General features: G+C 48.3%; 2 protein-coding genes across 2 annotated transcripts in view; one reads left to right on the forward strand and one right to left on the reverse strand.

The window, feature by feature from the left end:
- Positions 1–18,669, reverse strand: part of VPS52 (VPS52 subunit of GARP complex) — a 29,149-nt gene extending 10,480 nt beyond the window's left edge. The window contains 15 exon segments of the mRNA XM_042448162.1: positions 1,584–1,679; positions 3,320–3,443; positions 3,705–3,823; positions 5,873–6,028; positions 7,573–7,706; positions 8,842–8,899; positions 9,666–9,798; positions 11,419–11,519; positions 12,465–12,615; positions 14,741–14,916; positions 15,581–15,648; positions 15,991–16,066; positions 16,162–16,214; positions 16,512–16,593; positions 18,130–18,669. Coding sequence (XP_042304096.1) covers positions 1,584–1,679; positions 3,320–3,443; positions 3,705–3,823; positions 5,873–6,028; positions 7,573–7,706; positions 8,842–8,899; positions 9,666–9,798; positions 11,419–11,519; positions 12,465–12,615; positions 14,741–14,916; positions 15,581–15,648; positions 15,991–16,066; positions 16,162–16,214; positions 16,512–16,593; positions 18,130–18,201 — 1,599 coding nt within the window. The 5' untranslated portion in view covers positions 18,202–18,669.
- Positions 18,670–18,870: 201 nt separating this feature from the next.
- RPS18 (ribosomal protein S18) lies at positions 18,871–26,814 on the forward strand. Its single transcript, XM_042448161.1, has 6 exons — positions 18,871–19,018; positions 20,479–20,577; positions 21,522–21,608; positions 25,409–25,510; positions 26,382–26,473; positions 26,693–26,814. Exons 1-6 carry the CDS (start codon positions 19,016–19,018, stop codon positions 26,766–26,768), a joined length of 459 nt encoding a protein of 152 aa, XP_042304095.1. The 5' UTR covers positions 18,871–19,015; the 3' UTR covers positions 26,769–26,814.
- Positions 26,815–27,232: the final 418 nt, after the last annotated feature.

Consider the following 27,232-nt stretch of genomic DNA (forward strand, 5'->3'; position numbering starts at 1 on the left):
CATATGACCCTCTGGATTATCCAACTTTTTCGACTATCCAACCTATGGGACCGCCACTTTACGTCAGATAATTGAGACTCTACTGTATTATTGTCCCCCACTGTATATAATGGAACTTGAGCAGTCATGGTTTTTTGGTATCCACAGGACGTCCAGGTACAAAACCACTGCAGATACCAAGGGCCCACCGTATATACATCAGTACACTTCCTATCTTTCTTTCACTGAATATTACTTTCTTGTTTTCCTATCTGTGACTATCATTATAACCCAGCTCATGGTTTATTCCGTCCCTTATTCTCTCTATCCTTCAGATTCACCCAAATCAAGTTTAACTTAACCTTTGCCTGTCTACTTCATTTTCATCAGTTCACCAGTTTTGCCTTGTGTTTGCTTGAGCAAGTCTCTGTATATTTCCTTTTTTGTTAGTCCTGATGATCAATCTTGCTTTAACTTTTCTAATAAATAAAAAATGTTTCAATACGTAAATCGGTTACTTGCCTCGACCGATCTTATGTAGGCTGCATCCATGCTGGAGAGATAACCCGGTTTGGCAGCACTTAACTGCCCTGGATCAATGCTATGGAATTCTGGGAGTTGGGGTTTGTTGTGGGCCCAATATTTGAATTCCATAGCATTGAGCCAGACAAGACTGGTTGAGCCTGGGGAAGGCAGCTGGGAGGGAGGCAAGGCAAGCAGCACCTCCTCTTTGCTTCCCACCCTCTGTCCCAAGAGAGGACTCTGGGGAAACCCCCTTCCATCTCCCGGAGGATGGACACCATTACATTTCGCACCCAGCGCCAAACCCTATGCCGCAGCTGGACCTTCCAGGGGGCAAACGCAAACCAGACAACTGCCAGAAACAGAATTCCACCTGGACCCTAAAAGAGGACATGTGGGTGGGAGGAGCAGTGGGGTGACCGCCTGGGACGTCACCTGATGCTGTCTGCACCCCCTTGTACCTCCTAGTGAGAGAGGGGAGCCCCAAGAGATCAAAGGCCCGATTCTCTTCTCCAGGGGTTCCCTGGTTACTGCCCCCCCCCCCCCAGCAGCTCTCTTCGGCCAGCAGCTGCCCTACCTTCACCTTTCCCTGGTGTGTGTGTGTGTGTGTGCGCACGCACATGCGTGCACAACCCTCCAGATGTGGCTGGACTTCAACTCCTATCCACCAGCCCTAGCCAGAATGGTGAGATATAAAGGGAGCTGTGGTCTGCAGGATTCCCACCCATCCTGCCTTATCTCTTCCTTGACAGGAACTGCCATGGGCTGAAAACTGAGCATGGGCGACCTCCACCCCACCACCTCAGGAGTCCAGCAGGGCCAGACTAAGGATCAGACTAAGCTGGTCACCCAGAGCCAATCCTCAGTTCCACCGGCCTGATCTGTTTCCTTTGACAGGGACCAAACTTTGGCCACACACCCTGCCATCCTTTTCTGTTGCTACCAGCAGTCCCAATTCTCCCTTGGGGCAGTGACCAGTCTACAGCAAACAGGTTCTTCCCATCCCTCCACCGTGTCTCCCCTGACCAAGAAGCCCAGAGGCTCCCAATATTTGGAGGGCCTTCCCCCTCTTGCTATCCTACCTGGAGCTGCCCCAGGAGAGTCAGAGTCCGCTCATGGGGGAAGGTCTGGTTGATGCTGACGATGGCCGAGGAGAACTCTGCGTAGCGACGGGTGATCTGCAGGAAGGACAGAGACGGGGAAATGGGGTTAGAGATATTGCTCCATGGCCATCAGGGACTGGACGGTGGTGGTGATAAGGCTCCTCTCTGCCCCTTAACCAGGGTAACTCAGTTTAACTGCCATCCCAGCATCCACTGAGGGTCTCCTCCTCTAGGTCAGACCTCCAAGGAGGAGTCTCCATCTTTGGAGGTCTTTAAGCAGAGACTGAATGGCCACCTGTCAATGGGGGATGCTTTGATTATTGAGAGTTCCTGCATGGCAAAAGAGGTTTGGACTGGATGGCCCTTCTTGGGGTCTTCTAACTCCAGGATTCTATTTTTCTATGACCACCTCCTCCTCTCAAATTCCCCATCCAGACCTCCAAGGAGGAACCTCTGAACTGGACATACGATGGAGGCTTCAGACTTAGGAGGAAACTCAGAGGAGAACACTCTCAGTGGATGCTGGGATTTCAGTTAGTTACCCTGGTAGTGAGGCCTTGTGTCAGCTCCAGGGAACCAAGCGAGCCCCTCCACACTTTGTGGCAAGGAGTTCCCTAAGCCGGAGTGTGTCTGCAGAAGGGTGACCAAGATTATCAAAAGTCTGGAAACCATCAAACTTTAGGAGGAACGGCCAAGGGAGCTGGGCAGGTTGAACTTGGAGAGGAGAAGGTGAAGAGGGGACATATGACAGCCACCTTTAACTATCCGAGGGGACGTCATGGAGAAGATGGAGGCAGCTTGTTTTCTGCTGCTTCAGAGACTCGGACATGAGTCCATGGGTTCGAATGGCAAGAAAAGAGATTCTACCTAAAGCCTTTGCTGAAATAGCCATGACAGTGGAAGATGCTCCCTTGGAAAGTGGTGGATTCCCCATCTACGGAGGTCTTTAAATAGAAGTTGGGTGGGTCTTTCTCAGGAATGGTTCAGTTGTGCATTCCTGCTTGTCAGGAGGGTTAGGGAAGATGGCTCTAGAACAAGAAGGGGCTCCAAGGCCTATTTAGGCCAGCTCTCTGTCATCCAGGTACAAACAGCTAAAGCTCTCCTGAGATATGCCCAATATCCCTCCTCTGTTCAAACAAGGAGTATCTATCCCTTCCCAGAAGATCCGTTCCATGGTTGAGCACTCTTATGGCCAAGCAGCTCCTCCTAATCTTCAACTGGAATCTCTTTCCTTGAATGGTTTGAATCCATGGATTTGTGTCCTAATCTCTGGAGCAGCAGAAAATCATCTCACTCCATCCTTCCCATGACATCCCTTCAGATATTTAAAGATGGCTGTCATCATCATGTCCCCTTTCAATCTTCTCTCCTCCAGGCTAAACGTACCCACGTTTCACCTTAGGAAAGTTGCCTTTCTCTGAACATGTTCCAGCTTGTTCATATCCTCCTTGAACTGTGGTACCGAGAAATGGACAGAGCGTTCTCCCAAATCAGGTTTGACCAAAGCAGACTAGAGTGGCACTAATACTTCCTTCAGTCTGGATGCTATGCTCCTGTTGATGCAGTCCACAATTGCATTGGCTTTCTGGCTGGTGCATCACACTGGTGGCTCATGTTTAGCCTAAGACCCTTAGCTGGAGATCTCAGAAGACCACTCCTTGACCTTCTCTTCCCTAGCCAGGGCCTGCCCCTTGACCCATCCTTGCTGGACCTACGTAGTGGGGCCGGGTGTCCAGGAAGCCCAGCTTCTGGGGATCCGTATTCTGAATGCTCTGGATGTTCAGCTCCAGGATGTGCTCGAAACGGGGCCACAGCATCTCCAGCAGTGTGTCCCAATACCTGCGAGGGGAGAGTAGGGATAGAAGAGCAGGTGGACCGGTCACTTGAGGTCCTGCAGGTCACAACTAACCACGACCTGAGTCTGGCATGGCATGTGATTGGTTGGGTGAACAAGTGAGTATGCCCCACACAACGTGGTCCCCAACTTAGCATTTCCCTTATGGCTGATGAGGGTGGGCCCCTCTTCAAAGGGGGCAATGTGTTGAGAAAGGAAAGTCTGAGGTCTCCAAAGAAAGAAAACAGCCCTGTGCACTCACTCACTTGTCGATGGCAGGGACATTGCGCTTGGCCATGATGGTCTTGAAGCGCAGGACGATGTGGATGCAGAGGAAGATGGCAATGCTGTCGTAGCAGTCGCTCACGTAGGCATCCATGTGCTTCTGTGGAGGGAGAGAAAGATTTGGGTTTGACACAGCAACACACCACTCAGGTCCAAGTCATCTGAAGGCCCAGATCCTCCCATTCAGCCCTGCCTGGGTTTTAGGGTCTTCCGCGGATGCCCTTTTCTCTGCCCCACTGCCCTCACAGGGACATCCAGCAGAAACATCGGGGAGACAAGGCTTTCTGGGTGGCTAAGCCTAGGCTCCTGGGATTCCCTCCCAAGAGAGGGTAAGGCTGGCACCCTCTTGGGATAAATGGAGAGCCTTCTTCCCAGGTAACAAAGGGTTAAAATGTGTGGAGATAGCAACTGGCCAGTGAGAAGGGCAACTGGGAAGAAGCTAACCCAAATCCTAACTCGAACCTGAACTTTTGAGATGGTTCCAAGAGGTGTTTTTATGAAAAGCATTTCCTATTGACTGGTAGATTATACCTAAATTTTGGGTGATGTGAATTTACAAGCTTCTCCTATTTTAAAGTGACGTTTGCAGGCCACCTTGAGTCCCAGGCTGGAATAGCAACCTTGGTAATACTGGTGAGAAGGACCCCCTGGTTTGCTTGCTGTCCCCATTGGGGCTGCCCAGTCTGGCTTGCCCCCATATTTGGAGACTCTTCCCCTTGTTAACCAATGCCTCCCCTCCCCGCTTTCCATGGACTCTGAGCTCTACATTCCTAGAGAATCCATTGAGGATGGGATCAGAGAGAGAAAGGGACTGAGGGGAAGGACAGACAAGGATTCTGGAGAAAGGACAGACTCGTAGGTGTCTACTGAGCCCAGATTCAGAGACTGTTCCCGTGGCATATGCCCAAAAGGACCCAGTTCCTCTCCGCTGGCTTCTTGGGACAGGCCTGGGTCAGAGGAGGCAGCGGCGTGTCCGCAGGTGTCAGGACTGGGCTAATCCTGCGCTGGCCTTGTGCTGGGGAATCCTATGGATCATTCATTTGATCCAACTGAGGTATTATCCTATACATGGGAATGACTTGGAGGATGACTTGGAAGCTCTGCTTTATTTGAATATCCTGTGGGCTGACCAGTAAGGAACAGAGGAATTATGCTGGGCGCGGTACTGATATGTATGTGATATGAGATGTATGCCGACTAATATGCATTTGATATGGAGTGTTATCCACAGCCATCACAAGGATCTGATCTATTGCTCTTACTAGCTGGCGTGGGGTCTGCAACTAGGTTGTGGTACTTGGGAGGGGGAAAATATCAAAGGGTGGCATGGGTCTAACAAACAGGTATCACCGGGTGATGGAGGTGGTGTCTCGCTTTAATGTCTATAGTTTTTAAGTGCTTCCATCTTTTTAATTTTATTCTATTTTTTAAACAATTGATGATCTGTTTAAAGTTTGAAACAGTTTAATTCTATTTCAATTGTCACTTTTGTAAGTTTTTAATTGTATTTTTTTAAACATTTTAACTGTAGGTTTTTAGACCGTAAGCTGCTTTTGGGCTCCCAGTTTTGGAAGAAAAGCAGAATACAAACTAATATCACAAATAAATAAGTCTGCAGCAAGAAACAGCTTGCGGATCATCCACAGAAGCCTGATTGATGATGGTCCAAGACATACTGCAGAAATCATCCAGTTTGAAACCCTGGTTCACTGCTAGAGAATCCTGGGAGATGTGAAGTACAATTCCCAGGATTCCCTAGCACTGAACCAGGGCAGTTAAAGTGGTCTCAAACTGGATGATTTCTGCAGTGTGTTTTGGACCTGTGTCTGGGGGGAGACTTCAAATAGTTCTGACAACAATCCTGAACGAATTCAAGAGACAGGACTGTAGCTCTGTGGTGAAGCTTGGGGCCCCCAAATATGCATAATGAACCATAGAGCTCAATCCCCCAAATCTCCAAGTGGGGCTCAGAAGCCCACCCAGATGGATCCTGGAGAGCAGTGAGCTGCCACCCGCTGCATGTGCCACAATGAGCGAAACAGGCACCTTAGCAAGGCAGTTTCCTCCAGAATCTACTGAGATGGCGCCAAGTCCTCCGCCATTATCCGCCACTGCCGCCCCCTTCCCCGTCCCCATCGCCCCTACTCACGAGGAACATGGCCAGGGTCTTGCCCATGACAGTGTGGAAGAGGTCCAGGGCAGGGGTCCCGGTCACCAGGAAGAAGTCGCAGAGGAAGAGGTACTCCCGGCAGCTGTTGTCCAGCAGGGCATAGTGCTGGCTCCGGAAAAGGGACTCAAAGGGGTACTGGGGCGGGGAGAAGGAGAGGACGGTCCATCAGCCCCCCTGACCCTTAGGTCCCCTGCCCCCACCCCACCATAGACTCAATCCACCTCACTACAGACTCAAACCCATTCTTTCTACCACTAACTGTGACAACAACCCCAAACCAAACTTAGAATCACAGAATCATAGAACTTGGATAAAGTCCCAAATACAGTCAGCCCTCCTTATCCATGGATTTTTTTATCCACACATTCAAGAATCCATGGATTTAAAATATTTTTAAAAAAATTATAAGTTCCAAATAGCAAACCTTGATTTTCCATTTTATATAAGGGACACCATTTTGCTATGGCACTGTATTTAATGGGACCTGAGTCTCCACGGATTTTATTATCCACGGTGCAGTATAACCAAAACCTATTAAAAACTGCACCAGCCCCCCCCATACAATAATAATAATGATAGCCCCCCACATTTGCGGCTTTGACTTTTGTAGTTCTGATTCGTATGTCTTCTCTAGGAATCTCTAAGCCTTCTAGCGCAATTCTGCCAGAAGTTGACCATAGAACTGTACTGGAGAACCTAGAGGTTGTAAGAAACATTTGCTGGCAGATGTTGACCACAGAGTTGTACTGGGGGACTTGGGGGGTTTCCAGAGAGGTGCTCTCTCAGGTAAAAAGAATAGTGTTTGGGCTTTTTTTGCAAATGTAGAGAGACCACTGTAATTCACAACACCTGAAAAAGAAAACCCAGTCCTCAAATGTATTCAAATCCATACTTTCCTCCCCCATTTCAAAAGCAGCATACTGACTTGGGAGGGGGGTGGTGGTGGACTCAAACCAAACATTGATAAAGTGACATAGGGCCCGAACAGACAGGCCAAAGTAAAGCTGCTTCAGGTCACTTTGGAGGTATGCTGTTTAAATGATACATGCATCTTAAGAGGCCAGAAGCTGCACCAAAGCTTAGGACTAGAGCGTGGCTTTGGCATGGCTTCTGGCCTCTTAAGACGCATACATTATTTCAACAGCATACTTCCAAAGTGACCCAAAGCAGCTTTATTTTGGCCTGTCTGTTGGGGCCCATAGACTGAATTAAAGTCATATTTTAGACTGTAAGCCTGAGGGCAAGGAACTGTCTAATTAAAAAGAAAAAGTAAGACGGTCTGAGAGCCTTTGTGGCTGAAGAGCAGGGTATAAATACTCTAAAATGAAAGAGGTCCATTCTCAGATGAGTCCAAAAGAAGGTTTGTGGGGTGCAAAACCCAAAGGATGCAAGCGTGACCCATCTCCCTGCTCTCCAATGGGTGTGTCTACACTGTAGAAATAATGCAGTTCAACACCACTTTTTACCGCCACGGCTCAGTCCTACAGAAACCCTGAGACCCGTAGTTTTCTTAGGCACCACTCTTTGGTAAAAGACCTTGCGAAAATTACACATCTGACAGGGCTACAGCGCTTTAAAGGTGGTGCCAAACTGCGTTATTTCTACAGTGAGGATGCGCCCCATGGCAGAACGCAGCAAGGGAATAGGGTTGTGGGTTCGATTCCAACCCCAGTACTTACCCGGACGTCGCTCTTTTGGGCGGAGTGGGGAACGATGATGGGCCCCTCCAGCTCAGTGCTCCCGATCACATTCCCTCGGTTGCCCAGCGTGAAAATGGTGTTGCGGTTACGGAGGGAAGGCTTGGAGAAGAAGCGTGGATGCTGGGCCGAGTCAAGGGCGACGCCAGGAAAATGTAGGCCTACCCAAACACGAGGGGTTGCAATTTGGCCCTCTCCTTTCCTCCCACCTGTGTACGTCCCTCACCCCTGAGGGGCAGTGCAAAGGAGCCCCATCCCCAAAACTTTGCCCCCCTGGGCAGACCCGGGTTCAAGTCCTCTCACCCGGCACGACTGGGCTGCCACCCTATCTAAGGCATAAAGCCAGCCATAACATCCTATAAGTCATTAACACCAGTGGACAATTTTTGGATTTTATTGTGCCTAACTACACAATTCACTTTGGGCGTTGATGCTGTCTTCCTACATGCCAAAAGGGGGTTGGATGATATCTAGACGTTTATACTGTTGGTGTAGTTTCCTTCTTTAGAATTGGAGCGTGTCCAAAGGAGGGCCACCAAAATGGTGAAAGGCCTGGAAACCATAAAGCCCTATGAGGACAGACTCAGGGAACTGGGGATGTTTAGTTTTGAGAAGAGAAGGTTAAGAGGTGTTACGATAGCCCTGTTTAAATATTTGAAGGGATGTTATATTGAGGAGGGAGCAAGCTCCAGGAAAAGAGATTCCAGCTCAACATTAGTAGGAATGCTCTGACAGTAATAATAAATATTATTTAGGTATTTGAAGGGATGTCATATTGAGGAGGGAGCAAGCTTGTTTTCTGCTGCTCCAGAGAAGAGGACATGGAGTCTCAATGGATGCAAGCTCCAGGAAAAGAAATCCCAGCTCAACATTAGGAGGAACTTCCTGAGAGTCAGGGCTGTTCGACAGTGAAATGCACTCCTTCCTTGGAGAGTGATGGAGTCTCCTTCTTTAGAGGTCTTCAAATGGAGGCTTGATGGCCATCTGTCGGGGATGTTTTGAGTGAGATTTTCTGCATGGCAGAATGGGGTTGGACGATGGCCCTGGGAGTCCCTTCCAACTCTATGATTCTAGGTGTTAACAGAGGCTAGATGGCCATGTGTCACAGGAGAGGCTTTGATGGTGTCTTCCTGCAGGGCAGAAAAGGGTTGGGTTGGATGACTCCTGGGGGGTCCCTTCCAACTCTAGGATTCTATGTAGGACGCCTCCCCCATCCAGACCCCAGCGCCTTCTTTGGCAAAAGAAGGATATCCTTCTTGGCCGTGTCCTCCACTCCCATGAGGTCGTCCTTCTCGGCCACTTCTTCGTACTGCGGGTCAGAGAGAGAAGAAGCAGAAGAAAGACCAAATGAAGAGAAAGGAGATTATCACATGGGGTTAAGAAACGGGAGAGAATGGGAATGCTCCCGTCACAATCGCGCAAAGATTTTCTCACAACGTTGTGCTCATCCAGTACTTCTCCCATAAATCACTTGGAATGCTCTTGTAACTTCTTATTAACTGGGCTACCAAAGGAATGGTTTGCCAGTAGCGCTTCACTTGCGCTATGGCAAAGGTGAGGAAACCAATAACGTTCCATTTGCGCTTTCGCAGAGCAACCCAGGACCTTGGCGCAGTCTGCATTTCGGTACAGACAATTCATTCCCATTGCTAGGATTGTTTTTGGAGTGGATTTCTGTCTTATTCTGAGGTGTAAGGAATGAGCTTGATTCAACTGGATAGAAACAGTGTTGTGAAATTTTACTTCGTTGAATTTGGGACAGAACCATGATTTTCAGACATGTGCAGTCGTGCCAAAGCGGCGCATGCGTGAAGCATTCAATAATGATATACTAACTATACATGAATAGACGTATGCGGAATGCAATTGTGTTTCTCTTTTGTTTTTATATCATCATTATCGTGCAACTGAGCAAAAATATTGATCGCTATAGTGCTATGCTTCCATTATTTTCCCCTAGCAAGACTGGTGTGAGATTGGCCCTATGTGATGACCTCCAAAGTGTGCAGAAGTGTCTCAGGAGAGGAGGGGTCCAGAGGACAACGCTGGTCAGGGTGGGCAGCCTCCCCTCTTACCTGCACCTTCATGAGTCGGCTAGTGTAGGACTTGAAGTAGCTGAGGTAGATCTTGCTCATGGTCTCCATGTACTCGTCCCGGACCTCCTTGGCCACCGTGCGCTCCTGGCCCACCAGGAACTGGTAGAAAAACCTGTTGCAATAAACAACAACAACAATAATGATAATAATATCCTGTTCCCCCCTCCCCCCAAAAATTGGGATACAAAGCAGCTTACAAATTAAACAACAATACAGTTAAAACATACAAAAGTGAGCATTAAAATAGACTCAAAGTAATACAGTGCTCCCTCGGGTTACGAAATTAATTCGTTCCGCGGCTAATTTCGTAACCCGAAAAGCCTTCGTAAGCCGAAAACCCATAGGCGCTAATGGGGAAAAAAGCCGCGGCTCTGCCGCGGCTCCATTTAAAACAGCGCCGGCGTTTTTTCGTAACCCGAAAAAACGTTCGTAACCCGAAACAATAAATCCCTATGGGATTTATTCGTATCCCGAAAAATTCGTAAGCTGGGTAATTCGTATCCCGAGGTACCACTGTACCTTACTAAAACACATCACTCTTTAAAAGGAATAAAATGACATTTAAATTCAGGAAGAAATGGCAAGAAGAGAGGACTTAGGGCTGCTCACCCTCACCCTCCAGACAGACATGCTTCATCCGCTTAAGCAATTAATAATTTAGTAACTGGTTAGCAACTGGGCATTTGAATAACTGGGGACTTGAGTAACTGCACATTGGAGTAACTGAGCATTTTAATAACTGGGCATTTTAGCAACTGGACATTTGGGTAACTGGGCAGTTTAATAACTGGGCATTTGAGTAACTGGGTATTTGAATAACTGGGCATCTCAATAACTGGACATTTTAGTAACTGGGCATTTGAGTAACTGGTCATTTTAATAACTGGGCATCTGAGTAACTGGGCATTTGGTTTCTGGGCAGTTTAATAACTTGGCATTTGAGTAACTAGGTATTTGAGTAACTGGGCATTTTAATTACAACTGGGCATTTTAGCAACTGGGCATTTGAATAACTTGGACTTGGGTAACTAGGCATTTGAGTAACTGGGCATCCAATGAACTAGACTCCATAGGAAAAGTTACCATTTTGAAAGGCAGAATAAGATGAGGATAGTAGGCCCTGGGGATGGGGAGCGCTTTGCTACAGAGATATGCTAAGGAGTGTTCCCTTTCAGGGGAGTCATGAACAGTCTAAAGAATAGAAATAAGAATGGAGATGTTAATATGCATACTGTGAAAAATAATGGTTTAATTAGTAATAAATGGTTTAATGAGAATAAGATTTAAACAGAGTTAGAAATATATACTTAGCATGATTTATAACACATTGTATACGTAATACTATGTAGAAGAAATTTTCTTTTTTTCTTTTTATTTTATTATGTCGTATTATTAATAAAAAATTTTTTAAAAAAAATACCATTTTACAAACAAAGGTCCAAAGCACACTGCAGAAATAATCCAGTTTGTGACTGCATTTTGATTTTATGATATGATTCTATGCTTTAACTGCCTTGGCTCAGAGGCAGGGAATCCTGGGAATTGTAGTTTTATGTGGCACCAGAGCTCTCTCTGACAGAGAAGACTAAATCTCTCACAAATCTAGAGTTCTCAGCATTCCCTGGTATTGAGCCAGGGCAGTTAAAACAGTCTGAAACTGGATTATTTCTGCATTGTGTTTTGGTCCAAAGATTCTGGGGCTCTTCACGCTCCGGCCAGCCTTCCTTCCTACCTATACTTGAGGAGGGCGTTCTGCGGGATCTGGTAGTTGGTCATCGGCTTCCGGAAGGAGTAGATTTTCTGCAGGATGAACTCCCGGATCTTGGCCACCGCCTGGCGGAGGGGGAGAACGAAGCATTGAGGCAACATTTCAAGGCAGACGTCTGGGCACCGGAGATAAAGTGGCCTCCCCATCCCTGGAGCCACATGGCCTGGGGACCACTGAGGGGGGCACACTCAGCCCTCTTTCACTCCAGTGTGAGCAGGACAGGGTTCTGGAGCGAAGGCAGGAGGGAACGGTCAGGTGCACCCGTCTTCTATGGAGTCACTTGGTGTGGGCTGCATCCTCATACAATCAAAAAAGTTGGAAGAGACCCCAAGGGCCACCCAGTCCAACCTCAATCTGCCATGCAGGAATCCCAATCAAAGCATCCCTGATAGATGGCCATCCTGTCTCTGTTTAAAGACCGTCAAGGAAGGAGACGCCACTACACTCTGAAGGAGTGTCTTTCACTATCGAATAGCTCTTACTGTCAGGAGGTTCCTCCAAATGTTGAAGCTCTCTCCCTATGGGAAGAAGGGACCCCTATGGGCAGCAAAGAGGCTGCAAAGCCACAACCCGCTCCTCTTGTGAATCATAGAATCATAGAGTTGGAAGAGACCACTAGGGCCATCCAGTCCAACCCCCTGCTAAGCAGGAAGTCCAAATCAAAGCATCCCTGACAGATGGCCATCCAACCTCTGCTTAAAGACCTCCAAGGAAGGAGACTCCACCACAATCTCTGAGGAAGGAATGTGTTCCACTGTCAAACAGCCCTTACTGTCAGGAAGTTCCTCCTAATGTTCAGGTGGAATCCCTTTTCCTGTAGCTTGCATTCATTGTTCCGGGTCCTGTTCTCTGGAGAAGCAGAAAACAAGCTTGCTCCCTCCTCAATATGACTTCCTTTCAAATATTTAAACAGGGCTATCATATCACCTCTTAACCTTCTCTTATCCAGGCTTGCTTCTCCTCCTAAATCCAAAGTGCTAAGGAACAGATGCCGATGCCATGCCACTCACCTTGGTCTTCAGCTTGTCAAGGACGTCAGTCACATCCGTACAGGCCATGGTCTCGCGGAAGGCCTGCTCTTTCACGGCGTTGATCTTGTTGTTCAGCTCATGCAGCTGCTCCAAGAAGGCCTGATCCGTCACCGGCGTTTCCAGGATGGTGCTGAGGAGGGAAAAGGAAAGAGCGAGACGCTCAGAGGAGGGCACCCTATGGAGTCCCCCAGCAGCAAAGAGGCTGTTTAAGCATTCTTGGGGTCTCTTCCAACTCTATGACTCTATGAGACTATATTTTGAAGTAGTCAGGCATCATTTGGACTCCTGTGGGTGCACTATTAACTGCCATGGCTCCATCTGCACTATTAACTGCACTATTAACTGCCATGGCTCCATCTTACAGGATTCTTGGTTTTGTACTTTTGTGAAATATTTCACTTTCTCTACACTACAGAAACAATGCAGTTTGATCAAAGTTTTCACCACTTCCTGGGAATGGCTTGGGCCCAGGGTACTTGGAGGACCGCCTCTCTCCATATAATCCGCCCCGCACACTCAGATCAGCCGGGAAGCAAATGTTAAGAGTTCCAGAGGCTAGATTGTCTATCACCACCAGGAGGGCCTTTTCTATCTCGGCCCCCAAGCTCTGGAACTCGCTTCCCGGCGAGCTCCGCTCAGCCACCTCCTTAGTCCAATTTAAGAAGGGGCTGAAAACACACCTTTTTGAGCAGGCATACCCCTGATTCCTGACTCCCGAATGCTCTCCCCCTCCTTCTGACAGCACTGTTGAGCTGGCATGAGATATGGTTTATTGTTTACTGTGTTTTTAATATATTGATGTTTTTATATTGTAAGTTTTACATGTTGTTAAACCGCTTTGATCAATGGAAAAGCGGTATATAAATAAAATTTTATTATTATTATTATTATTATTATTATTTGTAGGGTTGTTAATTTGTTTTTTACATTTAAAAGTCATACATTGTAGAAGATAAGTACAGAGATCTAAATGATTTTGACTTAAAAGAATAATGTTAATATTTTTAAAAATGTTGGTATATAGAGTCATCGAAGTACAAACATGTACAATTGAACACTTCCCATAGTACTGTATCTCATTAGGTGAGAATGATCAGAGTTTGAACCATTGAACCTCTCTAAGCGTTTAAATGTAGATGTCCATCATCCGTTATGTACTGAATATTTAGCTAATGCTTAAACTAATACCTTTCCCATAAAATTAAACAGTTAATAAAGTTTTCTGCTATGGAGTAAATATGTGTTCTCTTATTAGATTTTGTTTTAGTAGATAATTTTTTATCTTTAAATATTCTTCATTCCAATAGAATACTTACACCAAAATTAAACAATAAGCAATCAGAAAATATAGACTTATTAAGTTAACTTTCACTCTGAAGTTAGTATTAACTATATTTTCAGCGATTTCCTGGGATTTGTAGTTTTGTGAAATACACTCATCCCTCCATATTTGCAGATTTGATTATTCATGGATTTGATTAATCTGTCCTCTCTAGGAAGATCTAGGTCCTCCAGTGCAACTCTATGGTCAACTTTAACTTAAAGGTACACTGGAGGACCAAGATATTCCTAGAGAGGACACTCTACTAGACCTTTGTAGCTCCTCTGGCGTAACTCTATGGTCAATTTATGTCGGATGTTGACCAGAGTTGCCCTGGAGGACCTAGAGGTGGTTTTGTTATTTGCGTTTTTTCCATATTCGCGGGGGTCTTGTGCCCCTAACCCTAGTGAATATGGAGGGACAAGTGTATTTCACTTTCTCTGAGGGCATCTACACTGGCGAAATAATGCAGTCTGACTCCACTTTTAACCGCCATGGCTCCATCCTACAGAATCCTGGGATTTTTAGTTTTGTGAGGCACCAACACTCTTCTCCTTCTATCCCTCCTTTCTCCCAATATAGGGATTCATGGTGGTTTTAGCAGAGAAAAGTACCAATCCCAGGATTCCATGGGATGGAGCTACAGCACAGCCAGTTAAATGTCCAAATTAACACACCTTGCTGGCGGAAGGAAAGCAGAGACCTGAACTTGGATTTTGCTGTGTTTAGAATCACAGAATTGGAAGAGACCTCAAGGGCCACCCACTCCAACCCCATTCTGCAATGCAGGAACTCTCAGTCAAAGCATCCCCATTGATAGATGGCCATCCAGCCACTATAAGGGATGCATTTGGATGTCCACTTGTCCTGTTCAGCCCATCGTCCCCAAACCTCTGCCCACAACCAGTTCCCACCTCAAGCCACAAAGACGGACCTGATCATGACGTTGGGAACCACCAGTTCGTCCACCAGCTGGGAGAGGCGCCCGCGGACGGCCTGGCGGTTCCGGAGCCGGACGTTCATGGCCACCGACTGCTCCTGCAGGGTCTGGATCTCACAGCTGATGCTGCTCAGGTCAGACTGAAAAGAGCTCAGCATGGCCTCCATGCGCTGAGGAGAAGAGAACAACCCTCTGGTTAGGAATCAAGGGACGGCAAAGAGCCAAAGGGGGGACAGCACCACAGATAAGAGGCAGCACACCGGGATGGCAAGGTCCCCTCCAAAGAGGGTGCCATGTTCTAGTCTCTCAAATCCAGGCATACAGTTTGCATATCATTTTATTTATTTATTTATGACATCCCTTCAAATACTTAAACAGGGCTTATCATATCACCTCTTAACCTTCTCTTATCCAGGCTAAGCATCCCCAGCATCTCCCTAAGTCTTTCCTCATAAAGCATGGTTTCTCCTCAGAGGACTGGGTTGTTTGCAGGCCCTTCACCAGTTTGGCCACTTTCCTCTGGACACGCCCCAGTTCCTCCACATCCATTTTGAATTGTGGTGCCCAGATCCAGACACAATATCATTCCAGGTGGGGCCTGACCAAAGCAGAAGAGAGTGGCACTATTACTTCCCTTGATCTAGACACTACTATTCATGCAGCCTAGAGCCACATTGGCCTTTTAGCTGCTGCATCACATTGCTGGCCCATGGTCAGCCTGTGGTCTACGAAGACTCCCAGATCCCTTTCACAATGTGTTACGGTCATTTTGAATTCTGGTCCTGCCCACTCTGGGGTGGCTTTCCCCCTCCGTCCCCTGACTGCCCCACTCACCTCCAAGACCGCATCGCAGGCTGTGATCTGGGTATGGAGTGAGGCAATGTTCTTGCTTTCCTTGATGTCTGAGGAAGAATGCTAAGGAAGAGCCGACTACATGGAGGAACCTCCAGAGGAGAACCTGAGGAGAGAGTGAGGGGCCCGACATCCTTCTCCCACCTCAAAATTGGCAAGAGCAAGTATGTTTCTATAACGCTTACCAGTGAACTCAGCACTCTATAAGCTGCAAGCCAATTGCCCTCAACTAGCTGGGGACTTATCTGACCGACCTACGAAAGGATGGAAGGCTGAGTGGACCTTGGGACCCTGCAGGGATCGAACTCACAACCTTGTGGCTGCAGTCCCAGCATTGAACCCCTGCGTCCCTCTGCGTCCTTCGTCTCAGCCTCCCAGGCTGAGGAGGATACAGTCCTTGATGGAGGCGTGCTCTATCTGCTGCAGCTCCATTTCCACTTGCTTGGAGTACTGCCTCAGGTCCACTCCCTGCCAGACAAAAGCAGAGAGTTGTGGGGCAGAAGAGGAAAGGGTCAGCCAAGGCCCAGCCAAGCCCTATCCGCCCCACGTCCCAAACCCCTCACCGTTTTCAAGGCCTCCTGCACCAGAGCGTCCTCCAAGTTGGCTTGGATATGACCTGGAAGAGAAGACAGAAAGAACAAGAATAGTATTAATAACATTAATAGTAATAATGTGGGGTCTTGCCATCCACAAGCTTGCCGTCCGCAGATTTGAATATTCGCAGACAACAAGGCCTGGTGTTCCTGATAGCGGCACTTTCATGCAGCCGTATACATGTCACACTGCCATCGCGACAACAGGACGTAGGGTCCTGCATTTTTTTTGTATCTGCAGGGGGGTCTGGAACAGATCCCCGGTGGATATTGAATGGCGTAGGAGGAATAACCAGGATATTCCCTTCTTCCCAACTTACTGTCCACTTCGTCCAGGATGAACTCATCTGAAGTGAGGTCCAGCTCCCCGAGGTTCAGCTGCAGGGGCTCATCGCTTTGGCCCTGGAAGCAGAGAGACACAATTAGGGATTTGGCAGGGAGAGAGAAAAGGAAGGAAGGTGGAAAGGCCTAGAGGACTCTCCTTCCATCTTAACTGCTACTCCCTGGCCTTGGAGGGAGAGAAGGAGAGGCAGGTTCTGCTGGACATGGCTCCCTTTCCTACCGCCATCCCCTTCTCTTCTGCCATCTCTGTAGATTGCAAGCCTGAGGACAGGGAACTGTCTACAGATGGCCTTCCAGCACCCTTTTGCTATGCAGAAATACATACAATCCTAGGATTGGAAGGGACCTCAAGAGCCAAAACACACTGCAGAAATAACCCAGTTTAAGACCGCTTTAATTGGCCTGGCTTAATGCTAGGACTTCTGGGAAGTTCTGTGAGGCATTCAGAGGCCTCTGGTGCCACAACAAACTACCATTCCCAGAATTCCACCTCATGGAACCGTGGCGGATAAAGTGGTGTCAAACTGGATTATTTCTGTGGTGAGGATGCAGCCAATGGTTAACAGCAAGAGGAACAAGACCAATAAAACCCCGGCTGTCCAGAGGAAAGGCAGAAGGGGGTCCCTTCGCCCTTTTGCTGCTTCCTTGGACACCAGGAGAAAAGGGAGCAGCCCCCATTCCCAATCTGGGCTGTCTTTTGGGGATCCTCGGCCCTCTCCTCCAGCCCCACAGAACCTCAAACAAGGTGGCTTTCTTCCTGTCATCTTTCTTAAATACCCAGCTCTCACATCCATCCAAAGCAACAGAGGGATGGCAACCACAAAGAATATAGAACAATCACTATAATATTATATACACTTATAGTGTTTTGTGGGCTTTTTGGACTGTGTTCCAGAAGAGTTTATGCCTGACGTTTCGCTCACAGATGCCAGCCATGAAAGCCTTCAGCTTCACATTATTTAAACTTACTTTATGTAAATATATTATAAATATAACATTGTAATACATCTTATAAGTATTGTAATTCTCTAATAATGATGATGATGCTGATGATGATGATGATGATAACAGTGAAGAAGCTGAAGAAGAAGCAGGAGGCAGGCAGAAACCAACGGAGCATCTCTTCTGCCCCACAGCAGAGACCATATAGCCTCTCTGACATATCCATATATAATAATACTGTGTAATACAAATGTGGGTGTAATAATATATATGTTAAAATCATACAATATAAATACAATAACAATATTAGTAATAAATCAGTATCAACATATATCAATTATATATTACTATTAATAGTAATGCATATTATATATCTATATTATATACACATACACACCACACATATAGCGGGTATATATATATATTTAATGTAGATAATGAATATGTTAAAGTATATACGATAAGTATCTAAATATATATATATATATATATATATATATATATGTAAAGCCTCCCAAGTGGCGCTGGGTGACGTCTGAAGGGCTGAGAGGGGCAAAGCAAGAAGACGACGACCCCTTCCCATATTTTGGGGGGGGCCGGAAGTGGGGGTCTCTGGGGGACCGGAAGTAGGGGGTGCACCGTTCCGGCGCCCACCTCTTCCTCCTCCGCGTCCGGAGCGACGCTCTGCCTCCGCTGCAGCCGCTCCTGTTCCTGGAGCCCCGCCATCGCCACGGGCCTCCGTCCTCGCCGCTACATCCGGGACTCCCCGGGAGCCATTCCGGTCTTGGAGCTGGGGGACTACAAGCCCCAGCATGCCCCGCGGCGACGAGGCGGAGAGGCCCTGGTCTCTCGAGATCCTCAGCCATAAGCGCGCCAGATTGGGAACCGTTATTGCGGGCGCGCGGAGTCTGGATGTTAGAGGAGGAGGATGAACGATAATCGTTATAACAACACGCAACAGCACTTTTCATTTCATCTTTAGCCGCACGAGAGAGAAACAGCGCCAGTATGGCAACGGCCAAATTGGGTTGAGGCGCGAAAACGTGGCCTCGTTGGACTGCAAGTCCCATCGTTCTCGGCTGGCCGGACCCAGGGAACCGCACTCACTAAATGCGCATCATTCCACTCTATGGCCGCCTCTATTATTCCTATCTCTATGACCACCGAGCGGAAGTAACACACCGAGGCTTTCTCTCTATTTTCTATCTCTTCGCCACCGAGGCAGAAGTGGCGAAGCCATAGGCTCTGCTATTTCTATCTCTTAGTCACGAGGCGGAGGTGAGCGCTGGCTGGCTCTACACTCTTATGGCCGCCGAGGCCAAAGTGGCGGGAGGCTGAACCGGAAGTGATCTTTCCCGCCCTCCCCTTTTATCCGACCTTTAGAGATGAGGGGGGCGCGAGTGAGAGGAAGCCGGGCATCCCTTACCGGATCGGCTTCATTCGGTGGGCGTGGCTCGGTAATCGAGGCCTCCGCGGCGGAGCGACTTCCTTTTCCGGCCTCCGCTGAAGCGAGAAGGAGCCTGTGCAGCGAAGCGCAGCCATGGTGGGTCCGGGGGGGGGGGAGTCGGAGAATCCGTCGCCATCCTCGGCGTGGGCCGCGCGGGGAAGGCTGGGGCCCGGCTGGGCCGGGAGGGGAAAGCCGGAGCTGCGTCCTGGGGCCGGAATGGAGGGCGGCGGGGTAGGCCTCCCGAAAGGTTGGAATGCAAGGCTTGGGCCTGGAGTTCAAATGGGCGCCAGGGCCTGAAGGTCTGCTGATGGTGATGCTCAGCGCCCCAATGGCCCCGCTTTTGCTTAGCCCTCCATGTGATAGCTCCAGGGCCAAGATCCAGCCTACAGTGAAGAGAGAATAGCGCTGGAGGACCCCCAGGCTGGATGCTCTTGCGGTGTCTTCCAGCTCTATGGTTCTCTGAGCACAGGATCATGTTGGAGGACCTACAGAGGCCCAGAGAAGGGGCATTTCCTCTAGGAACATCTAGGTCCTCCATCACAACTCTATGGTCAGCTGCTGGCAGAGTGGCGCCAGAGGACCAAGAGATCCCCAGGGAGAACGTATGCCTCAAGACAGTGAAACGCCCACAAAGCTGCAACATGATTTTAGACGATATCTCTGTGTTTGTGTGTATCATGTGCCTCGCTTCCATTTTGATTTATGGTGAGTATCCTGAGGGCTTCCTTGGCAAGAGAGCTTCAGAGTGAGGCTGAGGGAGAGAGAGGGTTTCCGTGGGTGAGCAGGATTCGGACCCTGATCTCCAGAAGCATAGTCCAGTGCTCAAACCGCTATGCCCCCCCCTCTCTCTCTCTGTCTCTCTATCTATCTATCTATCTATCTATGTATGTATGCATCTGTATAGCCAGCATGGTGTACTGGTTTGAGCCTTGGGTTATGATTCTGGAGACTAGGGTTCTAAGTTATTTATTTATATCCTGCTTTTCTCCACAATTGAGTGTGTGTGTGTGTGTGTAGTTGTACACTAGTCCCTCCACATTTATCAGGGTTGGGGGCACAGGACCCCCGTGACTGTGGGAAAACCACAGATAACAACAACACTGTTTTTAACCTGAGAGAACCCCTCTCTAGGAATCCCTAGGTCCTCCAGTGCAACTCTGTGGTCAGCATCTGCCAGACGTTGGCCATAGAGTTGCGCCGGAGGAGCTGCAAAGGCCTAGTGGAGTGTCTTGATTAAAACTGACCATAGAGTTTCACTGGAGGACCTAGAGATCCCTGGAAAGAACATATTAATAAAACCTGTGAATAGTCAGAGCCACAAAAGTCAAAGCCGCAAATGTGGAGGGATGAGTGTCGCGTCAAACTGCATTGTTTCTCCAGTGCAGATGCTCCAGGAGAAGGTGAAAGACATTGCAATAGTACAAATCCCAGGAGGCTGCAGGATTCAAAGTGGTGTCAAACTGCCTTATTCCTGCAGTGCAGGTGCTCTGCTGGGTTTTTGTTCACTTGCCCCTGTTTCTGGATTTTGGCTGAATGTGCCTTTTGTTTTGCTCCAGTCTCTCGTGATCCCAGAGAAGTTCCAGCACATCCTCCGCGTCCTCAACACCAACATCGACGGGCGCCGGAAGATTGCCTTCGCCATCACCGCCATCAAGGTCTGTGAAGAAATAGGCAGGATAGGGCGGTGAGCTGAGCCCTTGCGATAGGCAGGAGCTGTGTTCAAGGTCCTCCTCCGGCTCCCCATGTGGCTGCCTGGTCCTCCTCCTGCTTGAAAGGCCTGCAGCCCAAAGCACATGGCATGGAAGCTGGGCTGTGGGTGAGTGAGCCCCTCTCTGATTCAGAAAGTGAAGCTCAGCAGGGACACTCACCCAGCCCCTGCTTAAGGGCCTCCAAAGGAGGAGAGCTTACCACCTTCTGGGGCACTTCAAAACAGCTCTTTCTGTCAGGAGGTTCCTCCTAATGTTGAGCTGGAATCTCTTTACCTGGAGCTTCCATCTGTTGCTCCATTGTGTCCTATTCTTTGGAGCAGCAGAAGACAAGCTTGTTCCTTCCTCAGTATGACACCCCTTCAAGTATTGAAACAGGGCTGTCATACCACCTCTTAACCTTCTCTTCTTCAGGCTAAAGATGCCCAGCTCCCTGAGTTGCTCCTCAAAGGGCTTCATAGTTTTTAATATAATTGCAGATGAAGTAGCTCTAGCCAGATTTCTGCTTCTGTTTCCAGTTTTGGAAGGGAGAGGTTTGGATCAGGCTCCCAAAGACTGTCATTCCAGCAGTGGCATTGTTAGAAAAGGGTGTATGGGAATAATAGGTCAGGGAGGGGTCCTTTTCCCACCCCTCTTTTATTACCTCGTCTTTTTGGCCCGTGGAGAATTGAGAAAGTGTCCCTGGAAGCAGAAGATTCCTGCTCAAGGGCCATCCAGTCCATGCAGGAACTCTCAATCAAAGCATCCCTGACGGCTGGCCACCCAGCCTCTGTTTAAAAACCTCCAAGGAAAGAGACTCCCTCACTCTCCGTGTCCCACTGTCAAACAGCAATTATTCCCAGGACATTCCTCCCAATGTTGACCCTCTTCCTCCCCCTTTGTCCCACCTGCAGGGCGTGGGCCGGCGTTATGCCCATGTGGTGCTGAGGAAAGCCGACATCGACCTGACCAAGAGGGCTGGTGAACTCACTGAGGATGAGGTAAGAAGAAACAGTCTCTCAACTTGGAGGCCTGGGGGCTCCCCCCTATTTCACTACTGGGAACACCAGTCTGTGGGGTCAGGGCCTTTCCTGCTATGGCACCCCATGGGCAGCACCCTCCCCTTGGAGTCCCAGTTGGTCCCAGCACTGGCTTTGTTTAGGTGCCTATTATTACTACTGAGGAGCCCCCACATTCACAGGGGTTAGGGTCACTGGCCCCCATAAAAGTGGAAAAATCACAACCTGAAAGAACACTTTTCTAGGCATTTGTAGGTCTTCCAGTGTAATTCTGTGATCAATACTTGCCAGAAGTTAACCATAGAATTGTGCTGGAGGACCTACAAATGCCTAGAGAAGTGTTCTCTCTAGGAATCTCTAGGTCTTCCAGAATGATTTCTGCAGACTTTGCCCATAGGGTCAACCTGGAGGACCTAGAGATTGCTAGAGGGAACATATTAACCCAATCCATGAATAATCAAAACCACAAAAGTCAAAGCTGCAGATGTGGAAGACGGGCTGCTGTTTATTATTATTAGTAGTAGTATTAGTATTAGTATTGGTATTATTATATTTATTAGTATTTGTATCCTCCTTTTTCTCCAAAATTGGGACTCAAAGTGGCTTACAGACTAAAAATAGTGCAACTAAAGTGTTGTTCATTTAAGTTGCTATTCATTTATTCACTGAAGTCTTGGGGACCCGCCTGATTCCTTCCCAAATTCATTTGGTTTTAAATTGCTCTTGGCTTCTTAGCTTGTTTTTAGCCTGTCTGTTGCCTGGAAGCCTGCCTATTGACTGAAGATTTAGTGAATGAATAAGACTCATGCAGTTGGGTCTCCACATTTCCCGCTTTGACTTTTGCAGCTGTGACTACTATGTTCTCTCTAGGTCCACCAGAGCTACTCTGCTGGCAGTTGACCATAGAATTGTGCTGGAGAACCTAGAGGTTCCTAGAGAAAATGCCACTTCTCTATAGGCATTTGTAGGTCCTTTGACATGATTCTGTGATCAATTTCTGCCAATGTTGACTGTAGAGTTGCACTGGAGGACCTAGAGATTCGTGGTGAAAACACATCTTTAGGCATTTGTGGGTCCTTCAGCGCAATTCTGTCTTCAATGTATGCTGAATGTTGGCCATAGAGCTGCACTGGAGGACCTAGGAGGGTGTCACATGGGGGCTAAGTGCCTGAATCCATGCAGAAATGTGATTTAAAGCCTAGAAAAATCCCACAAAAGCCGGGCTCATTTTCAGACTCGTTGGGGGCATTGAGCATAAATGCAAAAACAACCCACACAGAAAGAGAACAAAATTGCTTGCTTTTTACTTTCAGGTCCCAAAAATAAAAATGCAGCTGTTTTGTCCACCTTCTGTGTGAGTTAATGCCGGATCAATGCTCAGTGCTCCTGACGTTGTGTGAAAACCAATCCTGCATTTGCGGGATTTGTCCACACTGTGTGCATTCATGCATGACACTGTGAAATTGATCTGCTTTTGTGGGATTTTCCCATTTGAAATCCTGTTTGTGCATGTGATAAATTCCCTAGGGTTTCTTAGAGGGGTGTTCTTGGGCTTAAAGGTATATTATTTCCTTTCCCCCCAGCCAACGCGGAGTCCCACTGTAGACTGCTGCCTCCCTGCAGCCTGCGCTGCCTCTGTGTGTGGTTCCACTGTCTTGTGTGAGGGCCATCCCTTGGGTGCCTGCACACTGGGGAGCATGCTTCCTTGACTCAGTTTGACCACCGCATGGTCTGGCGGCTGTTGATTCCCCTGCAGGGCCCCCTGGTCCTGGCAAGTGGGGCTGGCTGTGTCCAGAGCCATAGCCAAGCCGCTCGGTCTTTTTGGCAGGCTGAGTAGAGAGCGTGACTCACAGGGCTGGCTCCTTGGCTGCTTTGGCTACCAGCTGCAGCAGAGGAGCCGCAGAAGCGCTGGCCTGGAGAGGGTTTCTCAACCCAGACTCTTCCATGCTTGCTCCCAGCCACATTTTTTAAAATATCGGAACACCTCTCTAGGTCCTTCAACTCAGCGTCCAGCCAGCGTTGTAACAGCCTGGGGCTGTCCTTGTTCTCATCATCATTGTGACCCTTCAAGTTGTTTCCGGCTTGCAGCGACTGTAAGATGAACTTGTCATGGGGTTTTCTTGGCAATTTTCTTCAGAGGGCAGTTGCCATTGCCATCCTCTGAGGCTGAGAGACTGTGACTTGCCCAAGGGCACCCTGGTGGTTTTCCATGGCTGAGGTTGGCCCAAACTGTCCTGGCTCTCTCTAATAGGGTCCCTACCAAGGCCTTGGCTAAAAATCCTCTTCCTCAAAGGGGGAGAGGGGCCATGCAGGGTTCTCTTGTGGTCCACCTTTTGATTGATTTGATTTATGTGGTTTCCCAAATGATGTTTTGTGCCTTTGGACCCTTTCTGACTTATGATAACCCTGTCTGGGAGGTTTCTTGGCAAGATTTGTTCAGAAGGGGTTTGCCATTGCCTTCCCTTTGAGGCTGAGAGCATGTGACTGGCTTACAGTTTAACTTGAAACAATATGAAAGTTTTAAACAAGTCAACCTACTTTTAAAGAAATTAACTTCAATAGAAATCCAAAATGCAAAACTTTATTCATGAGTGGCTTAGGTCCAAAACGCACTGCAGAAACAATCCACGTTGAGGCTGCTTTAACTGCCCTGGCTGAGTGCTAGGGAAACCTGGGAATTGTAGTTTATTGTGGCACCAGAGCGCTCTCTGGAGGTGAAGGCTAAATGTCTCACAAAATTCCCCGCATAAGGGGAATTTCACATATGCTCAAGCCCCATTTAAACAAATGGTGCTTGCGCGCGCACACACACACACACCATGGGCACATGTGCCATTGCCCCTTATGGGGCGTGGTGCCCCTTTTCCCAATATGGCTTTCAACATAAAGTTAAGTTAAAAAATTTTTAAAAATTAAAATTAAATGTGTATAAAATTAACTTCAGGCTAGGTGCAGAAAGTACATACGAAACATGAATGACCCCTCGACCTGTGGATAAGTCGACTCAGGTTTTTGGGGTTAATTTTTTAACCTAAATGTCTAGGCTTATAGATGAGTATACAGTATACAGTAATAGTAACCACCTCCCTTGGGTAAAACCTTTGTGTTAGTAGTCGACATGAAGGTTTTATCTCACATCATCCACCATCTCTCATTTCCAGTCATGAAGTGTTGGACTTCCACCAGCCCCAAAATGTAAGAAAATGCATATCTGGCTTTTAACTGCACTCTTATCAACACAAGGGTTTGTTTTCCTGTTTTGCAAATGCAGTTAAAGGAAGCTACTAGCCCTTCATGAAAAATGATTGAGATGCTAGAAGCTCTCCAGAGGAGAAAGCACTCCTCCAGTTTGAGACCGCTGTAACTGGCTCAGTGCTAGGGAATCTTGGGAAGTATAGTTTATTGTGGCACCAAAGAAGACCAGGGTTCACATCCCCACTTGGCCGTGAAACCCACTGGGCGACCATAGACCCATCACATGCTTTCAGTCTCAGAGGAGAGCAATGGTCAACCCCTTCTGAACAAATCTTGCCCGGAGAGCCAGTGACTGGAAGGTGGCACATGATAAAATAAATCCTCAAAGGAGTATGAAACCGTTGGTGCACACTAGCACTGGAACCGTGTGATATTCCTGCTCGGTCATTTACGGAGGTTGAACCCCTTCCATCCTGCTTCTCCCTGATCTCATTTGGCTCCATCTTGGCCTTTGCTCCGATGTGGGTTTGCTTGTGAGGAATGGAAGATGCGTGACGCTCACGGTGGTCTCTCCGGCCCCCAAACAGGTGGAGCGCGTCATCACCATCATGCAGAACCCCCGGCAGTACAAGATCCCCGACTGGTTCCTCAACAGGCAGAAGGACGTCAAGGACGGGAAGTACAGCCAGGTGAGTATCTAGCGCTGTGGAGGAGGGCTTGCAGTGGGTGGGGGGGGAGAACTGGCTTTCTGCCCATTGGGGTACATCTGCCCTGCGGAATTAACTGAGCTGGACACTACTTTTAACTGCCGTGGCACCATCCTACAGAAATCCTAGGACTTGCAGTTTTGTGAGGCACTGGCATTTTTTGGCAGAGACAGCTGAAGACCTTATGAGGTTACAGATCACAGGGCTCCCTGGGATGGAGATAACAGCACTTAAAGTGGTGTCACACTGCATTTTTTCTACAGTGTAGAGAGATGTATCCTTGGGCTCTCTGAGGCCCAAATACACTGTCCAAAAAACAGGGCAAAGGCCACCATCAGCAGCTGTTTAGGAACCCCCTTTGCAATTACCTGTGTGCTCCTGAATGGCATTAAGGGGCTGGGTTAGATTACCTTTGTGGAGCCCCTCCAACTCAAATTCTGATTGACACGGTCACTATCTGTGAATACAGTCAGACCCCACATTACGCAAGGGATCTGTTCAGGACCCTTCATGTGTAAGAAATATACATATCATCTGGAATCTTTTCTCCTAAACTGTTCTCTCTAGGCATTTTCTAGTTTCTGCAGCTTGACTGTATAGTATGCTTGCAGTGGACATTGACCATAAAGTAATGCTGGAGGACCTACAAGTGCCTACAGAAGTGCTCTGTCTAGGTGTTGTCTAGCTCCTCCAGTGTGACTATCGTCAACTGCTAAACTAGGGCATCATGCAAGCTCTGCTCTGGGCCCCACAACAAACCCCAGCTGCTAGAATTCCATAGCCTATACCAAACCGGGTGGGCACTCCAAGTGGCTGAGAGCCTCCATGACACTCCTCCCCCTCTCTCTCGTAGGTCTTGGCCAACGGACTGGACAACAAGCTCCGTGAGGACTTGGAGCGCCTGAAGAAAATCCGGGCGCATCGGGGCCTGCGCCACTTCTGGGGGTGAGTCTCAGGGGTGGTGAGGTCAAAGGACAAGAGTGAAGGGAGATCGGAAGAGAAAGGTTTTCCCTCAGCAACAGGAGGAGGAGGAGAAGGAAAACCAACTTCCCCTTCCCCTCTTTGAAGGTGGGAGTCCCACAGAGAAGGCCTTGCTCTCCCATGTTGGGGGTGGAATGGAGAGAAAGGCCCTCTCTGATCTGTTGCTCTCTCTTCCCCTCGCAGCCTCCGCGTCCGTGGGCAGCACACCAAGACCACCGGCCGCCGTGGCAGGACCGTGGGCGTCTCGAAGAAGAAGTAGAGCTTTCCATGTGCAAATAATAATTAAAAAGTACCGTTTTCCAGCCCCTTCCGGCCTTGTCTTTTGCCGATGCAGGGGGTAGGTGTGGGGAGCCCTCGTGGAATCAGTAGCCTCTGAGAGCCACATGGCGCGGGGAGAAACAGGTTGGGGAGGGTGGGAATGTTGTGGGCTGTAAGATGTCCATCCGGCTCCGAGTTCAAAGCCATGGGTCCCTAAAAAGAGATGAAAAGGAGAGTCGGGATTGGAGCTTTTGGCTTTAGAAAAGAAACAATAAGAGATTTTTCAGAATCCCACAATTTAGCATGGTCTCCGCCCCAAAGAAAAAGCCATGAGGAGAGAGGAGTGTATTTATGCTTCTATCCTCCTTATGTTTCCCAGTTGGGACTCCAAGCGGCTTACAACTTTAGGGAAATGCTGTGGTGCCTCCCCATTTGCTGGGATTAGGGCAGAGGAGCCCTGCGAAA

The sequence above is a fragment of the Sceloporus undulatus genome, chromosome 2, assembly GCF_019175285.1.
Source record: "Sceloporus undulatus isolate JIND9_A2432 ecotype Alabama chromosome 2, SceUnd_v1.1, whole genome shotgun sequence".
In the NCBI taxonomy this organism is placed as follows: Eukaryota; Metazoa; Chordata; class Lepidosauria; order Squamata; family Phrynosomatidae; genus Sceloporus; species Sceloporus undulatus.